The sequence below is a fragment of the Opisthorchis viverrini genome (genome assembly GCF_000715545.1).
Source record: "Opisthorchis viverrini unplaced genomic scaffold opera_v5_496, whole genome shotgun sequence".
NCBI classification, from domain to species: Eukaryota; Metazoa; Platyhelminthes; class Trematoda; order Opisthorchiida; family Opisthorchiidae; genus Opisthorchis; species Opisthorchis viverrini.
The window spans coordinates 114,080-132,038 of record NW_008752159.1 but is presented as its reverse complement, the minus strand read 5'-3'; the positions used below and the strand labels follow the sequence as shown (position 1 = coordinate 132,038).

The 17,959-nt window shown below is 43.4% G+C and overlaps 1 protein-coding gene across 1 annotated transcript; it reads left to right on the top strand.

The window, feature by feature from the left end:
* Nucleotides 1-103: 103 nt before the first annotated feature.
* On the top strand, nucleotides 104-16,471 carry T265_11437 (hypothetical protein; the record flags this gene model as incomplete). The annotated part of the gene is made up of 8 exons (XM_009178093.1): nucleotides 104-188; nucleotides 2,175-2,912; nucleotides 4,770-4,957; nucleotides 6,721-6,941; nucleotides 7,726-7,946; nucleotides 9,111-9,584; nucleotides 14,426-14,980; nucleotides 16,317-16,471. 8 exons carry the CDS (start codon nucleotides 104-106, stop codon nucleotides 16,469-16,471), a joined length of 2,637 nt encoding a protein of 878 aa, XP_009176357.1.
* Nucleotides 16,472-17,959: the final 1,488 nt, after the last annotated feature.

Below are 17,959 nucleotides of genomic sequence, written 5' to 3'. Positions count from 1 at the left end.
GTTTAGAAGGTCAGCGCTTACCTGATCTGTTTGCCAGCATTTTGGAAAAGGGGACTATCGCAGAAAATTGGTGATAGTGTCCATTTTCAAATATGGGCTCGTAATGAGTGTGATAACCACAGGGGATCAGCCTGACTCCGGTCGTAAAGAGATTATTGGCGTCACTTATCTTTCGCAGCCTTGTTTCGGTCAGTAAAACACTCACTCGATAGCAATTGCAAACACGCGAGTACAACAGTTACAAAGTCCTCACGCTATTTTGAAAGGCGCTTTATCGATCCTGTCTGTTGCTGAGTTGATTGATGGATAGACTGATCTGGATGCTTGCCGGCTTCCCTATTGAAATTTTGATTGTGCTTGAGGGTCTCAGTAGTTTCCGAACATTACGAGATTATTTTCAGGAAGCTGGCCTTCATGACAGTTTTGGGATAGGAACAGTCGCATTTAACCACAATGCCTAGTTCCCCGAATGGGTTTGAAAATTCTTCTGGTGCCCACGCCGAGTCACCTAGAGGACCAAATCATGACTGGGAAAATTGCCAGAAATTAGCTGTTCGCGATCGGGGGATTGTCAGCAAAATGTGCCACAAGGCTTGTGCCAAAACGCAGGTAGAATTGAACCACATTCCTGGAAAACAATCAGCGTTTTCAAGTGATTTACCTACATGACCACTATTTTTTTAACGTAATCGATAAACCGCAGATTAATGTTTTCGCATCTAGCGTCGGAATATCCATAACGTCGAGTCCAGCAATGCATCGTCTTCCAACTTTTTTTCACAGAATAGTTGGGCCCATTGGCAAGTAATCTATCCAGAGTTGTGGACAGATACAACTTAAAAGCACCAGACTTCTGCTTTCTACTAGTAATCTGAGCGGCTATCTTGTTGGACAACGCCACAGTATAGTGATGTGACAACTCCATCGTACTTCCTAGTGAACATTTCATGTTTAGCGTAGGTATATGGTGAATCGATAGAAAATTCTCCCTGTGACAATAAATAATCAGATCGCTGTTTGGAGATGAGCTGCAGGAAAGTTGATTCATGGCCCTAGTCACATGAACCGAAACAGAACCACTACATACGAGGACCAGCTGCTTAGCGGAGGTTTGCACCAACGGCCGGTCGTGGCTTGGTGGCCGAGAGGGGTAGGTTTCGGAGCGGACCTGGTGATTTGCGGTTCAAGCCCTGGAGACGTCGCCCGACTTCTCTTCGACTTTCCTGGTTAACATGTTACTTCATAGGATGTTACTGCTTTTGCTGATTCATATATTGCATGAAAATATGATTAACTGAGATGAAAGCAACTTAATGTTCCGAGTGCGAAGTCTTCACCATGGTTACATATCCATGACTATAGTTAAGTGTGAATCGAGATTTCGGAAAACAAAAATGTCGAGTTCCTTCCAACCTTTTATTGGAAGAAGTAATGTGGGAAGTCAGAAGAAAGTTTGTGTAAGAAAGGCAGGTCGATGTATAAGTTAAGGTAAGTGGATACGTTCTGTGACGTTAAGATTTCTTATTTAATAAACGTCCCACTGCACATATTTCACGTGAAGAAGCGGGGGTCTTCTGCAATAAACTAATAAAATTGTTTCATGCTATTTCCTCGCTTGCACTAGCAGACGATCTTTGCTTGGTTTACACGCTTCAACCATTTAACTCGTTTTTTTAGCTTGTGCAAAAATGCAATTTGAGCGCGCGCGCTTCCTGGCCTGTGCATAACTAACCAATCAGAATGCTGGCTTGTGCATTAATCGCACGCAGTATACCTTGTTTAGACTTTTCGTAAAATTGTGCAGTTGAAGGTCACTACCGCTTTGATGTGTTCAAAGTCATTCGGTTTTCGAAAATGAAAAATTTTAAGTGAATTAGAAGGAAATTATCCAACTTTCAGAAACACTTGTTGCCAGGTCCAAGATATTAGCTCAGTTTGGCGCAGTTAGGTGTTGTTTGAAAGGACGTCCAATGAGGGATCTTATCTGAACGCCGTTGCATCCTGCAGTCACTGTTGGAATTTTTCTATTTTCACAAACTTTATTTGGGATACCAACTTGCAACGTATGTTACTTGCGGTCACCACTGGAATCCGAAGCCTACGAGTTCCCTGTATGCTCATACGGTGAGGATAGGGGGACAGTCAACTGGTTCTGATTATCCGTGTCAAACTAGGTCGCCGTCGAAAAGTCGTGGTGATGTGTGAATCGGATGTCAGCAAGTTTCATCTGGATGATGGGTTTCCAAGGTTCAGACGATGTTTGTTAGGCGAAACTTGTGTCTGCGAGGAAGATACACGCACGTTCACATACACCTTTTCGATCTCAATCTATGCTCAATCACTTAGTGGACTGAATGACCATCTCAAGGACATCAAAGACTCGAGCCCTAATCGGAAAGAACCGAAGCGCACTCTCAAGACGATGACGCCTCAATACTTCCACATAGAATACTCCCCGACTGACGAAGAGCATACGCTTTCTACGGACGCCGTAATATTCTCCAATAATTCTGCAAAAGTTTACCCTTCAGGGTTAGCACCAAAGGCGGTTTCTCCTTGGAGGAATGGAAACAAAATTTGGATTGCATGGATTGAAACGACCGTAATAAAATTTACCGAAGAAAGACTGGATAAAATCCTGCGAGCGTGTCGTAAAGGAGGGGTAAAATTTAAAATTTGGGACTGTAAGGAAAAGTGTGCTATACAGACTCGGTTTGATCGTCCAAGAGCCTTTGAAAATCTTGCCGGGGACAACCAACAGACTGTTGAGGCGATAGTTGGAAAAGTTGTCAAATTTTGTGAACGTAATATCCTATGTTCGGAGGATTCTAATACAACGGCGGGCTGTACCAGAAACAGAGACATGTTATCACCTCCGCATCGAGGTTGTGCTAAAAAGTACCGGACCATACGTAAGTGCAGTATTCAGTTATTCATTGCATCGGAAGCCGGTCAACTGGAATCGCTCAGCAGCCCATTATCAGTTAGAGCGAGTTGTCTATTTTCTCTCTGTTAGGTTTAATTGTGATATAATTATCGTTGAGGTTGACCTAGGTACTCTAAATTGTACAAAATTCTCATTGATACAATTGCAATCCTTGAATATTTCCTGGAAACACGAGGCGTAAGACTGGTAACCATATTGCCACCCTACTAACAGGTACATGAAGAAAAATTTTTATTCAGAAAAAGTTTTTACAATTAAGCCCTAAAATCCAATACAGTATTGCGGTAGATTTTCATACTGGTTCATGTATTAAAAGTGTTCCACTTAAAATAATCCGGAATTTGGATAATATTGGGTACGAACAACATTATGCAAGTTACCCTATGAGGCACACAAAATCTCAAGACTGGAGTCACCGAAAATGGAGTTTGGAAACAATGGTCAATACTCCCTTAGCGCGTGTCCGAGTTCGTAATCCACATTGAAAAGACAACGATTCGCGGTCGACAAGGTCGCACTCAGTGGTGCGTCACTAAATTATGGGTTCAGTGTAGTACTCGAAAAGAAGTTTTGGAGGGAGAAAATTACGAAGTCTTATTTTGTAGGACAGATCCTACAGGAATTGAAGCAGAAAGACAGGAGGATTAGAACTAACTTTCTAAAGAATTAAAAATCAGCCTACATAATTCAGACGCAGCCGATATGTGCTCGTTAAGCAATATCACCGCAAAACGCACGTTTATGCTAACAGAATGCTCAAAACTCTGCCTATATTTGCAATCTTAATTGACGTTGCCCGGCATCCCCGCCATTTACTGTCGCCAAAAATGTAGCGACATTTTACTGTGTGATGATAAGATTATACGGTAAACTCTTGGGCAGTGAGCTCAGCACACGTTTCAGAGGACTCAAACCCCCTCGTGTGACGCACTCCCGGAATGCAAGTACCATTTAAATAAGCTAACACCATAAAACCACTGCAAGTGAGTCGCTGATGATCACTCCAACACTCAGGTTACCCTATGACCTAAGTCTGTAGTTTTAGGGGCTTTGGGTTTTGAAATATTGGTCTAACTACTTCACTGGATGATCAGCCGCGACTGTCTTGAAACTAATTCAAGGCAAACAATATATTCTTGTCTGCGTCATCCAATTCCTTCTAATTCGGTCAACATACCATTGAACAGTCTTCAAAAACCTTTCTTCATGAAAAGCCAGCTAAGTTGTCACATATAGCATAAAAACGCACATTTAGGAACACTGTTATTCACTCAATATCCCTTTTTTGGGATTTTAAATGTTTTTCACTGTTGCCCTGAAATGAAGAAAAATGCCTCAATTAACTTCTCTTGCATGAAAAAAACGACTGAGCTGTGTTTTGCTAATTAATTATCAACTGACTTCAGACATATGAGGCGTACTAAAATGTTGGTCAGACGTAGCTGATTTATTAGACTGCACCTTAGGACATTAACAGCAATTAAATGGCCCCACCACCCATCCAGTACCTCAGAAAACTAATCATAATGTTGTGGTCGAAATCATTTGCTTTAACCACATAGACGTCATGGGACCAACTGAACATGTTGGTTCCTGTGCGTGAAATAATTCGGTTTACTGTGCACAGCGCAACATTGTACTCTGAAGATGATACAACAAACATACATTTTAGTATCCCGTGTCCACCATCAACCTACAGTAATGATAGCCTTAGTAGGATGTATTAGTTCATTGTCATTCAATGCCACCTCTGTGAACACAGCTGCTGCTGGTGCAGTCAAAGTTTTTTGCAAACGCTGTGAGGTATAGGTAAAAATTTAAGGTGTCTGGTCGCCATATCTCGAAATCTGGAGTCCCCGAAACTGCATATATGAAAACTGCACTCCAAAGACACTGCCCCAAGTACTCATCATCGTCATCGACAGAATGACATCATTGTTTAACACCGATGATTCGCTGCCGTGCAACCATGATTTATTTGAAAGCCTCATTGTAAAGAAAACAGTAAAGGTGGATGGGGAAGAGACTTAGCGCTAGCTTACTACAATCATTCCAAGGTGCCCCCAATAATACTGCATCCCGGAGACACTCCATGAAGAGACTGCATTACTCACAACAATAAGATGGTCAGCAGTTTTTCAGAGGTCGTTTTGATAGCGTTGCACCTGCCATGATGTAGTATATAGCCACGTCATTACGTACGATATTATGTACGTTATTACCTTGACACTGCACACGGGACTTTTGAAACAGGGTGGTTCAGAGAGAACTGTGAAATGAAGTGTAAAACTCAGAGGCAACCATACGTGGCTGACGTCAGCGCAGACCTGTCGAGATGTACGGTCTTGCACAGCACGCTTATAAGTGAACTAGGCTTTGAGCACACTTCGAACACAGTGTAAAGGCCGGATATCTAGTCAGCAATCAGATCTCGACCTGCCGTCCAGCACTCCTTCGTGCACATTCGCACATCTTCGTCAGGGCTTGAAAGACGAAAAATTCCGGGTTACGGAGGCAAAAAATAATATATGATATGGAGAATGAATTAATCCGGAGTTAAGCCTTGTTTCTGCGTCAATAGCACAATTGCTGGAGAGGAATTTCGAAGCATTTTCTTTTAGAGTGGTCGAAAAGGCCATGTATAGCAACTTCGAACACTTATTTAAAGTGAACTAACAAACCCATCAGTTTGTGGGAAAAAATCCTTGAGGATGCTTATAGTTACTCGTATTCATGCAACAGATTCTATTTCGCCGTTTCCCAGAGTTCATCCACGAATATGAACGTACAACAGAATTTGGTGGCTCTGCCACTGATATTTCGTGTTCAGGCCACTCCTTAATTCTGATGAATTTCCGAAAGCTGAAGTCCAGTCTGATAGTTACATCGTTTTTAGATCAAAATGAGCACGAAGCCTTTTTTCTTTGAATTCATTCACTCGTAAGCCTATGAATAGAGGCTGTTAACTAAAGATTTTCATAGTTCTGTCCACTAAAAGCAACATTATACTCATGGTTTACGACTAGGCTACATACTCATTAAAGAGCAAGCGCACAACACTGAAGGCGACCAAATATAAACAGAATAGCGCTTTGTGAGATGTAACACAGTTAAGATGAGTGCTGCTTAACACTGGCCTCGTTGAATGTCAGTATGGTCAGTGGGAAAACTGACATCCTTCGTGGTAACGAACCCTTGTATTGGTAGCCTGAGGGCTTGACTTTAACAATCGAACTCATGAATTTTGACCGGTGGTAAAATCCCGGGAGCATACGATTTTTGTCCAAATAGTAGACGATGATTAGCATCTGAAATGTTTGGCTCTGTGTGACATTTTTGCCTCGCGAAGTACGCTCAGTTGCAGGCCAACTCGGTTTTCATGGGAGATTCAAATATCCCCCCGCTGAATCGCTGGGTTATGATATTTTACAACTGAATGCGTTGCACAAGGGCCTCTTTATGATTTAGTTGGTGCTGTAGCGGACACTTCCATGTCCCCTCAACCAACTCGGTTTGGGAGATTCAAATATCCCCCCGCTGAATCGCTGGGTTATGATATTTTACAACTGAATGCGTTGCACAAGGGCCTCTTTATTTATGAGTTGGTGCTGTAGCGGACACTTCCATGTCCCCTCAACCAACTTCACTTAATTTGTCCAGTACATGGGTGTTTACTAGATCCCACGACTTACCTGCTACACAAGCACACAAGTCACGTGACAAACGCCGTTCCACCCGCAACCTTGACCGACTACAAGTCAGTTCCTGTTTAGTACGCACGGAACGATTCATATTTTATACACACATCAAACTTTCCTATATATAGGAAGCGACAACACAGTCAACACGCACAGACTCGCGCGCGCGCAGGGAGCAGGACGTCAACCTCTCCACAAGTCCACGGACAATCATGGAACACGTGTAGCAGCCAAACTGCGGAGAAAACACGTTACCGCCGTCCGGACTTTCACCAAGGGACTCTCACATACGATAAGTTCCCTTATTGACTTGCTCCCATTTCGCATTGTATTCATTTTTATACGTGCCGCAACCACACTAAAAAACTTCTATTAGTGCACATTCACCTTCTGATTTGTATTATGGCTATCGCCACCTGTGCACTAATAATTGGTGAGCCCGACGTTTGTGAACCCACGTAACTCCTGACAATTATTCATTTGGACTCCCATATATTCATATTTCTACTCATGTCTGACACACCTACGGCTCAGTCACCAACCCCCCCATTACCTCAGCCAAATATCAATGCCGCGTCTGTCCATCTTCCATCACTCTGGAACTACTTCGTGCATCCACTCGCTCCATCAGCAATGCGCTGGCAAGTTTTTTCTCATGGTCTACATTACATTTCAACCCCCGACGTGACTCTCATCTCTGAAACTCTTTATTCAAAGTTTCTTATGGCGAATATGAACAGACATATACGTTCATGGACAAGACTTTGTCTATAATGTCAACGTTCAAAGATACTTCGCTATACTCACTCACACATCGGTACCTTTCCCACTTCGGACTACCGATTCGACCATGCTCACTCGATGCTGTCGGATGTCTCCCGCAACTATTTTTCTCTTTCGCTGGAGGGGGAGTATTTGTAGCGGACATTTCCATGTCCCCTCAACCAACTTCACTTAATTTGTCCAGTACATGGGTGTTTACTAGATCCCACGACTTACCTGCTACACAAGCACACAAGTCACGTGACAAACGCCGTTCCACCCGCAACCTTGACCGACTACAAGTCAGTTCCTGTTTAGTACGCACGGAACGATTCATATTTTATACACACATCAAACTTTCCTATATATAGGAAGCGACAACACAGTCAACACGCACAGACTCGCGCGCGCGCAGGGAGCAGGACGTCAACCTCTCCACAAGTCCACGGACAATCATGGAACACGTGTAGCAGCCAAACTGCGGAGAAAACACGTTACCGCCGTCCGGACTTTCACCAAGGGACTCTCACATACGATAAGTTCCCTTATTGACTTGCTCCCATTTCGCATTGTATTCATTTTTATACGTGCCGCAACCACACTAAAAAACTTCTATTAGTGCACATTCACCTTCTGATTTGTATTATGGCTATCGCCACCTGTGCACTAATAGTGCGATATCTGAGATGTTGAATTATATTTCTTTGAAGGATGGCTATGTACAAAGTTTGCTGAAAACTCCTCGATAGTCCACTTGGTGACTGCGACAACCCCGATGAGGACAAAGTAGTTGGTGGGATTTCGAAGAGCTTTCAGGAACCTTACGAGTAGTGCTTGATCAATAAAGTAGTTTGTATAGTTTCACGCTTTGCTCACAGAGTGTCTTTGGACCTAGGTTCGCGTACTAGCCGTTTTATTCACAATGTGCAAGTTTCTGCAATCTGGGTATAGCCATGTTGACGAAGTTGATTATGTATTTTCAAGTCGATATTTTACATCTCAGTTATCAATTTTCCTTTGATTTTCTGTTTTCCTAAATATTCAGTATGCACACTATGCACATGACAGCTTGCGATTCCAGGTTTTACTCAAATCTACAGATAAATACTGAGAATGCGCTGTTCATGATCAGTGGAAGCGTGCTGACTTTGCACAATGAAGTCTCAGGTGAAGCTTCGCCGCATGAAATTGTGTTTCTGTAGTACAATCCCCTTGAAAAAGTGTCACGCTATTCAAAATTAAATATGCACACCGTTTTCTCTTAGTCATTCATCCCCGTATCATAGTTGTTTTCTTTGGATGGTCTAATATTTATGGAGTGTACTGTAGTTTTTTGCCCACAAAAGGAGGCGGATATCGACGGGCATACAAAGGTAAAAATTCCTGTCACCTTACGTGCAATAAGGAAGCATATTGTGTTGAGTGCATAACGAACACATCTTAATTATAACTTCAAAGTGGGGAAGAACATTTGCTTTAAAAAATACGTGCAATTAATCCGGCCCTGGTTCCATAAGCCTGTACAATATATTGAACCTCAGGTTTAGAAACACAGATTTTCAACTAGTCACTCACGTTGCATAATCCACCAAAATGCAATGCATGGTGTTTTCTCTGACAGTAGTTTAGATATTGTGGAATGAAAAATCTTTGAGATGTTCCATTTCCAGCAGTTCACCGTTATTATCCTTCATGTGTTTCAGGTACGGATGGTGCGAATGTAGGAACATCATCCAAACAGCGAGATGAGAATCAGACACCGCGTGGGAAACCAAATAAAACGAAGGCATCGTATTCCAAAACTTTGTTATCTGACAACTCCCGCAAGAGGAATAGGGACCCTCTGATAGAAGTGCTAGGATCTTGTTGCCTTGTGCTGAATTTGGCTCACTGCTTTGTTAAACAACAAGCAGAAATGATCACCGTATCTAAGCCAACCACGGTTACTAGACCCGCAACAACTACGTTGAGTGGATCAGTGCTACTGACAGACGAAACGGTTCTCGCGGATGTCATAGTGGCTTTGCAACTGGAACAACCTCTACTTACTGAAACGCAGTGTGAATACTACAAACCTGTTGTGATCCAGCTCAGTCGAATCAAGGGACTTCCGACGCAGCCTTATGCTAATTACAATGAAATGCACAGGCATTGCGAGCCACTTCAGATGACCTGGTGTATGGGCGATATACTACATTATAATTCGCACTTATACATCCAGGAAAAGGACATTCACACCCATGATATACAGGCAAGTCACGCGTTCAGCCTAACCCATGGATTTCCAGGTTTGGTTTTTGCTTTGTGGCTGTATGCTACCCGAAGTGGTGGACCATCACACTGCCTATATGACAATACTATTATCGGCTATTACTCGAGTCCACACTGAATGCTTGAATGAAACACAGTCTACCTCCCACATTTCAGGTTATGCTTAGGCTTCACTAATCAGCCCAATTCGCTTCGTTCGGGTTTTTTTCACCCGTATGGTTTAACAATGCCAAAATGCACTGCATAGGATGAATAAAGAAACATGTTCATCTGTTGCGAATAGATGAATGGTCTGTATGTCTCCTTACTCCCCCTGGATATGCAATTAATTCAACTAACTTAAGAATTTACAACAAAGTTTCTCGATTTCGACCGACCGGCACAAACTATAGCATCCGTAAGTGCTCTAACAGCCCAATTCCGACGGGCTGTTTATTAGCCTTCGTGAAAACTGGCTAGTTTTCTTACACATGTGTCCTTTTTGCTTGTGCATTATACAAACTCCTGACTGTAACCTATTTGTCGTTATTTACGCCACTTTTATCCGTATTGGAAATAAGTTCTAGCATGCAGCTCCTTTTATTCAACTTCCTTGATGATTTATGATGAACAGTCACAAGTTTTGCACAATTACTTGGCTCACACTAGTCAATGGGGCGTACTGGTGCACTTTGTTTTGTTTACCTTAGCTTACCCGTTCGTGCATTATCCTTTTTGTTCCTGAAGTCTGCACAGGTTGCCACATTGGTCATCATCGGTCCAGGTCGTCCACGATTGGGTCCTTGGTATGGTCAAGGATTGCCTCCAACCTGTAGCATGGTCATATGCGTCCCGTCTTCCTGGGGAATGAACTTTTCGCGACAGACAAGTAGATAGCTGGGGTCACAAAGGAGAGGGGATGAAATGCCGGATGAGGTTCTACGGCGATTATTTTTGGCTAATCCTATAAACCTCAGTGTTGAATTTTTCGGATGACCATCCGAGACGTTTTTTTTTGGCGTCTTCCTACCGGCCGATGCACTTAACGGGCACACAACGACAGCCTAGTTACTTCAGGCCAGTCATCAAAACCGAAACAGTCCGTCACTTTGGTAGGAGGGGTTCGGTTGTGGTTCTTAAGACGATTTACTTTGAGTCAGTCGTTTCTTACATTTTCAGCACAATTGTGATTGGTCATCCCTTCAAAGGTGCTAACTGAAATTATACTGAATCTACACATTGTTGCTAAATACCGAAAACACTAAGCCACCTCTTTCACTTTACTGTTGTGATCTGGAAATTTCAATTCGGGAAGTAACCTCTGTACTTATTCTGAAAAAGACGTCAGTTAGTAAGTAACCTTCGATGATTTTTTTCACTCGGTTCCGACAAACGCGGAGAAGGAGCCGGGACACAGTGCTTCCTAGTTTAGTCACCGATTCCATTCGTACTCTCTTTCGACTCTACATCTTCGTCTGTGCAACAGTACAGATTAAGGTGATCAGCAGATGTGTGCCCCAGTTACCTTAGGGTTGAGTGTGTGGCTTGAGGGCTTCGCTCACTGAATCTTGTAACCCAAGTTATTTGAGGAACCAAATAATACAGGGGTGCACTGACCAAAATAAAATAATGTCGACATTGTAACCATGACCAATAAAGCTTTCCTAATGTGATTCACGGTCGGTGGCGCTGATGATGGTAAAAACAACTTACGTTCCCTTAGGTCGATGAGAACATCTGTGTGAAATTCTGCCGCGAATCCGTGATCCATCGTCATCATTCTGACCAACAAATATCAGTTCGAGGTAAGAGGAAAATGAAACAGCATCTCCCCGTTGCTGACCCGTGAACAGCAAACCACACGGAGGTAAAATGGAATGAGTGTCAGAAACAGTAAATGAGATGAGCTTGGTTGATCACGAGTGATCTTGACAACATTCATAGTAGATTAGCCGGATAGTACATCTCGAATGTGTGCGTGAAGCACCACACGTAGAAAACATTGTTTAGTTGAACGGTTTGTGAAGCTCACTCTCAGCGGCACGAGCCGGTCCAGCAACCAGCAGGTATAGACATATTCCCTCGAATCTTAAGTCAGACGTAGCTATGTAGCAGTAGTGAAAGCTCTTCAACCAACCAGTTGCTAGTTTGTTGAAACTACCTATCTTATTCGTCAGAATATTGGTGAGCATAGCGTGCATTGAGTGTGAACTGACAACGAAGTCATTGCAGAAACTTAAAGAGTTCCGAACGGTGGTCGCTTTGGGTAAGTATCCGTAGTGATGACCAAAATTATGCAACACTTGCAGCTCCGAGAATAATGTAGCAAAAAACTAGGCATGACTGCTAGGTTCACATGAACTACGACTCTCAGTTTCCCACTATGGTTAACAATATACCCCGGAGAGAGTTAAGCGGCCCTAGCAGTACTAATGCCTACATCATTATCGCACATGTAGCATCAATAACACGCAAAACATCGTGAGAATGAACCATACAAGTGGCCAACATTATGGCTGCTAGTGTTTTGCGTCTTTGAATGGGAGCACATTGAACCCTCTAAATGCCCTTCGGCAGGCGGAAGGGAGAACAAAAGAAGTTAATTGCTACCGTAGTTGAAAGGTTAAGAGCCCCTATATACAGTCTCGGTATCACCAACTAGATATTCTGCTTTTTATCTAGCTTACCGTGAACGCGTGGATATGGGTTGCCGGGTGAAATGAAACTGCAATACTTTAACCCACTTCTTCGTTAGGATGATAGAGACAGAATCAGTGGAGCAGAATGCGTCCAAATCGGATGATTATGTAAACAACTGAAAAAATCCGTAATTATCTGTTGTTATAAACACTTGAAATAACGCCATGTCACTAAGCTTCAAGTTATTCAGACAATATTGATTCCATCATTATATCAGCATTGAAAAGGTAGATTATATCAGGTGGCATTTCCGGTAACTGCGTTCAAAAAATCGCTCTTGGAGATAACGCTTTCCAGTATATACCAAATTTGGATTTCGGCAAATCCTTGATTTTGACATCCGTACGCTATCGAGTTGAGAACAAAACCCTATTTTCTTGAAGGAAATTTGTCGCAAGGTTGTTAAAAACTCTTCGACAGCCCACGATCAACTCAGCCCTATTGGGACTGATCAGGTAGTCATAGACCCCGAGCTTCCTTCAAACTCTTATTCTGCTTAAACCCAAAATGTACGAAAGTTGAGAAATATGCTTATTCGAACTGTCTGAATAGAGTGAAAATGAGTACGTATTTCATTATTCTGTAAGTTTAAAGTGTCACTGAACTGATTCCAGCCCGAGATTCTTGGAGGCCACAAAAATATTCATAACTTGAGGAAATGTAACTCACTACCTAGGTGTTGAAAACGTCAGTAAATTTGACCTAATTACTGTGTTGAAGTGCCAAGTATGTGTGCTTGATGGTCCACTGTTTGTCCTGACACTACCCACCTGATCTGGTAGAAGATGTTCATACAGACTGGAACTTTTCAGTGTACTTCAAAATGTGGCAACGCCGTTGGCCGACTTCTTTATTTGGTTTGCTACTTATTTTCCAAGACTATCCAGGTACAAATCATGTTGTTCCATGTAACATACTCGCATGTAAGGTAATTTGCAATTCATACAAAATTGCTTCTTTTCGCAGTACTCAAAACTCAAGCTAATGTCACATGTTTGACATAAGGTTCTCCGAAAATTTACATAGACACGTCACTGAAAGTCTGTTGCTTAAAGAGTTACGCACAAATGAGCAGCACTTGGTGGCGTCTCGAGAATTGCTACTTAACTAGAGTTTGAGACTCAGATTTTGTTTTATTTCTGATTAGTGATGGTTTATCTGGATGCTTTGGAATGAATTGTAAGCATGCTTGGATCATCCTGCCAGATCAGAAAACGCAAACAAACGACTGAACGCCTAGTGAAAGGGGTTATGACGTGAGATAAAATGCATGGCACCGCTTGGTGAATACAGATTTCGTGATGAAAAATCAGAGGAATGTTGTCTGTCGGTTCACGAGCGTAACGTCTGGTATAGTCATCGGACAGCGTAAGACTAGGTGGCCTATCAGTAACAGTCAAATGTGACCGGGCTGCTTTAAGCACCACCTTCAAGGACAAATCATCCTTCGTTTTCCCGTCTGACTTAAATCTCTGTCAACCTGGCGAATTTCGCACTTGACCTGATTAGGTTTTGGTGCCAATAGTGAAACGCCTTCCAGTAATAAATCGACCGTTTGTTTGTGAACGGAATATATATGCTTTATTTTCTGCGTTATTTCAGAGAGAAATTATTTACACACTGGCTTCATGCACTTTAGCGACCATTCAAACCCGCTTCAAAGAGTCCATTCGGTGTTGGGATCAAGTTGATTAAAATAAGCAACGCATGGTTTCGTGTCTCCCAAAGAAGAAAGCTGAACAGGATTTTTAGCGTAATGTTTTTCAGTAAATGTAGGCAGAGTTGATTTCTAACTCGTGACTGCTTATCCCTGGTCCAATCTGTTCCAGGTAAAATTGACAAACTTTACTGTAGGTACCGCATTCTTGAAACAATCGATTGCGTTCACGAGGTGCAATGGGGGTCCGCATAATTCGTTTGTTCCTCAATCACCTGACATTGGAAAATTACACTAGCAGTCACCACTCGCTTTCTTCCTGACGGTGTTTTACGAGTTTCGCGGTCCACATAACAATTTTTGTACCCTCAATCGTATTTTCCCCAAACACACTTCAGGTGGTGTTGACAGGTCTTCACTCAAATCAGCGAATTCTTGAACTTCTACTCGGCACGCCATTGATCTTGGACTTATACGATCGCGTCCCCAAGAAAGAAGACAAACCAGGATGTTTACATGACAAAAAGCCAACACCTTTCGGCTGTAAACCGAAAGATGACCAGTTCGGTATGCTTTCAACAAACGATCCCCTTCCACTGGTTGCCAATCGCTGGGTGAATTCCAAGGCGTTAGCCATGGACCGCCACCCTTATGGACGGGCGACCATATATCTTGGAGAGGCCGTCACTTTGCATCAGAAAATGCTTCAATATTCCGTCCCAGTATCGCCTTTGAGTGGGACAGATTTTGACACGACAATCACGATGAGAACAGCAAAAGAAGACTTTAGGAAGAAGAAAACGGGCTACGTGGGTTACTTAGATTCAAACTGTGAAATCATTCTTACCATTGATCTCAACTTTGATGTGGGATCTTTGACAAATTCCACCATCCATCAAGAACCCCGATTATCGACAGTAGAGCGTTTTATTTGCTGGTTGGAACTTGCAGATGGATATGAAAGAGGTAAGTTTAAAACGCTGAATAAGCCCTATAGAGTACAATAAACCTAAAGAAATTTCATTAAAAGAAGATCATGCAACTTATCAGGAAATGTTGATGAAGACTCCTCCTCTTATCGGATCCTGTGGAGTGGTGCTGGTCTCCGAATTCGGAGAAATACCATTTCCTACATCAGTAATCATTTTTCGGACATGTCCGTTGCCGGGTAATCACCTTCAGCACGCATGGGTATTCGTCCACATAAGTTCTATTTAAGCACCCGCTGAAATGTTCCAGTGACAAAAATGAACTGGCGAGTAAAATGGGCAAAGGATTCAGCCGTAGGTGCACGGTTTGTCATGAAGACAAACCAGTATTATTATTATTATCATTATTATTATTATTATTATTATTATCAAACCAACACCATCATCATTCGCTGTAAGAACCACCTACTTGTCATGCAAAGGTTATATCTGCCACAGTTCGGTTCGCCGGTGTTTTGGGGAGTTTGCGTAGGTTTCTGTGCATTGGAGGCGGTAGCTAATATAATTGATGCGTAAATATAGGGTTTGCAGTGGGCGTTTTATTGGGTAGATTTGGATGGGTGCTATACATTGAAGACAGTAGCTTGGATGCACGAGCACCGTTGATGGTGTGACTGGGCCATTTCGACAATCTCTAACCATTGGTGTGTACCGTCTCGAGGTCCCCATACAAATAGATGGCAGTGATCAGTGGACTGAGGTTTCTGGTAATGGCTTTCATACTGTACTACCTATTCATCTGATCTTCCCTGACTCAGTTTTATTCTTCGCGTCGTTGTCTTTCCTGCCTTTCCAGGACATCGGTCGCCGGGCACACGGACCACGTGGCCAAACCAGCACATCCTATCGTAGACGAGTCATTTCATCCCAAGACCATTTGATGTACTTTAGCATTACTGATCCGGTGTTCCCACCAGACTGGGACGATTCTCCAAAGACAACGATTGTCAAACACTGAAAGTCTCTCGACTTCCTTGGTGCGCAGCGGCCAGGTTACTGACCTGAATAGTAATGTGGGTCACCCCACAGTATGGTTAACTCGAACCTTGACCGAAGAGCTGTCATGCCTACGCCACAGGTGACGCAGGTTCACAAATATGCTCTGGCTTCCCAATTCACATGGAAATATCATCCTTGCCAGACGACTGGGACCGATACAGCTGCCTACTACTTCAGTCGGCTCATCCGCAACATGAGGTTATGATTCGAGTCCATTTAATCATGCAGTAGTACTTTGCAGGTGTGAATTGCATGCCAAACTGAGGGAGAATTATTTAGATTATGTAATATTGTTTGTATTACTCTGGCGTCAGATCCAAGAACAACCATTTCGGCTGCGTACTGGATATCTGTGAGCGGAAGTCCTGCAAGCACTTCGATCCCACAGGCATTAGGGGCTGGTAGTGAGTGTCCCACAGTCGTATCATTGACGAATTTGAAGAAGATAGTCCTGTTTGACACCACTTGAGTTGGTGAACTCGGGCGAGAGCTTCCCATAGACCTTCACACGTACACCTGAGTTGGCGTACAGATCCCTAGGGACAATCAAGAATTCATGAGCGGCACCTTTGTTCCACAGACACTACCATGCTGCCTGACGATCCACAGAGTCAAAGGCAGCTTTCAAGTAAAGGAATACAACCATTGTTGGTCGCTGGAAATAGTGTCGCTGTTCCGTAATCTGTCCGAAGGTGAAGCTGTGGTCGCTGCATCCTCTTGCAGGGCAAAATCCAGCTTGGTTTCGACGGATCTACTCCCTTTGTTCAGTCAGCCTTCGAAAGAGAAGACCAGAGAGCAGATTTGATCAAGCAACTTTCCTAGGATCAGTCGATTGTGTCAGTTGGCGTAGGAAACAGCCGTTTCCGGTAGCAAAAGCCTTCTCCATCTCCCGAACTTTCTATGCCCATCAGAGCTCTTGATCTTTCCTTGGGCTCTTCGCCTTTTGGCGTTTGAGGGATTCGCGTGCGTCATCGTACTCGTTGCCTGCTGGTACGGATTTCCTGGCATCAGTCAGGACTAGCGATCTCAACGATATCCAGCGGTCTTTCTTCCGAATGGAAGAAGTCGGACAGACACGACCCGACGCCACTTGCATAGCTCCTTTCACATTTTGCCATGCTTAATCCACGTCCTCGCCACCATTACAGTGTTGGTTTACTGTAGAGAGTTGTTGAGCTAGCTCACATCGCTACTGCTTGGCTATGGTAATTCTTCAAAGGTGGTGAAGTGGCATGCTTCTTGCCGACTTGCGAGGGCCTGAAGGGGGACGAAATGTCGGGCATGTTCGCACCATGGCATGATCAGAATCAAGTTATGTGCCTCAAAATGAACGGCAGTCTTGAATTGTGGCTCTCTACCGTGGATGATGGTGACGTGACCCAACCGGGTCAACCGTTGATTTGCAATCGGTGGCTGCTAGGTTACGCGATATGAACGTTTTATGCCGAAATTTCGTGCTGGAAAGTAACAATTGATGTTCAGCGAACAACTACAGGAGTCGCTCTTTGTTGTCTGTGCGACGAGCATCGACTCCGGTTCGACTGCCCAGATGTCATTCAAAAAAGCTTAGACGACCGATTTTGGCATCCATATCGCCCGCAAGGATCACACTGTCAGTGCTTCTGGCTCGACGAATGAGCTTCAATAGCTCTTGATAGAAAGTATCCTTCTTAACCTCGGGACTACAGTCCTTTGAGTTATAAACCAATACTACAAACGAGCATCGTTTTTCATGTCCAGTGGTATTGTGTTTGGTTGAGGTGGATAATCGGGCGACCCAAAGATAACTGTTCACTGGGATCCAATCCGGTGAAGCGCATTCAGCTCTGGGACTAAGTGCAACTCCCACTCCATAGATTCCACGAATAATCGCTTCTGGATCGCCTAACAAACGGGTAGGGACTAGTGAAGAAGCCGAGTTGGTCCGTGGCGTTTTGTGAGGCATAACCACGCTTGA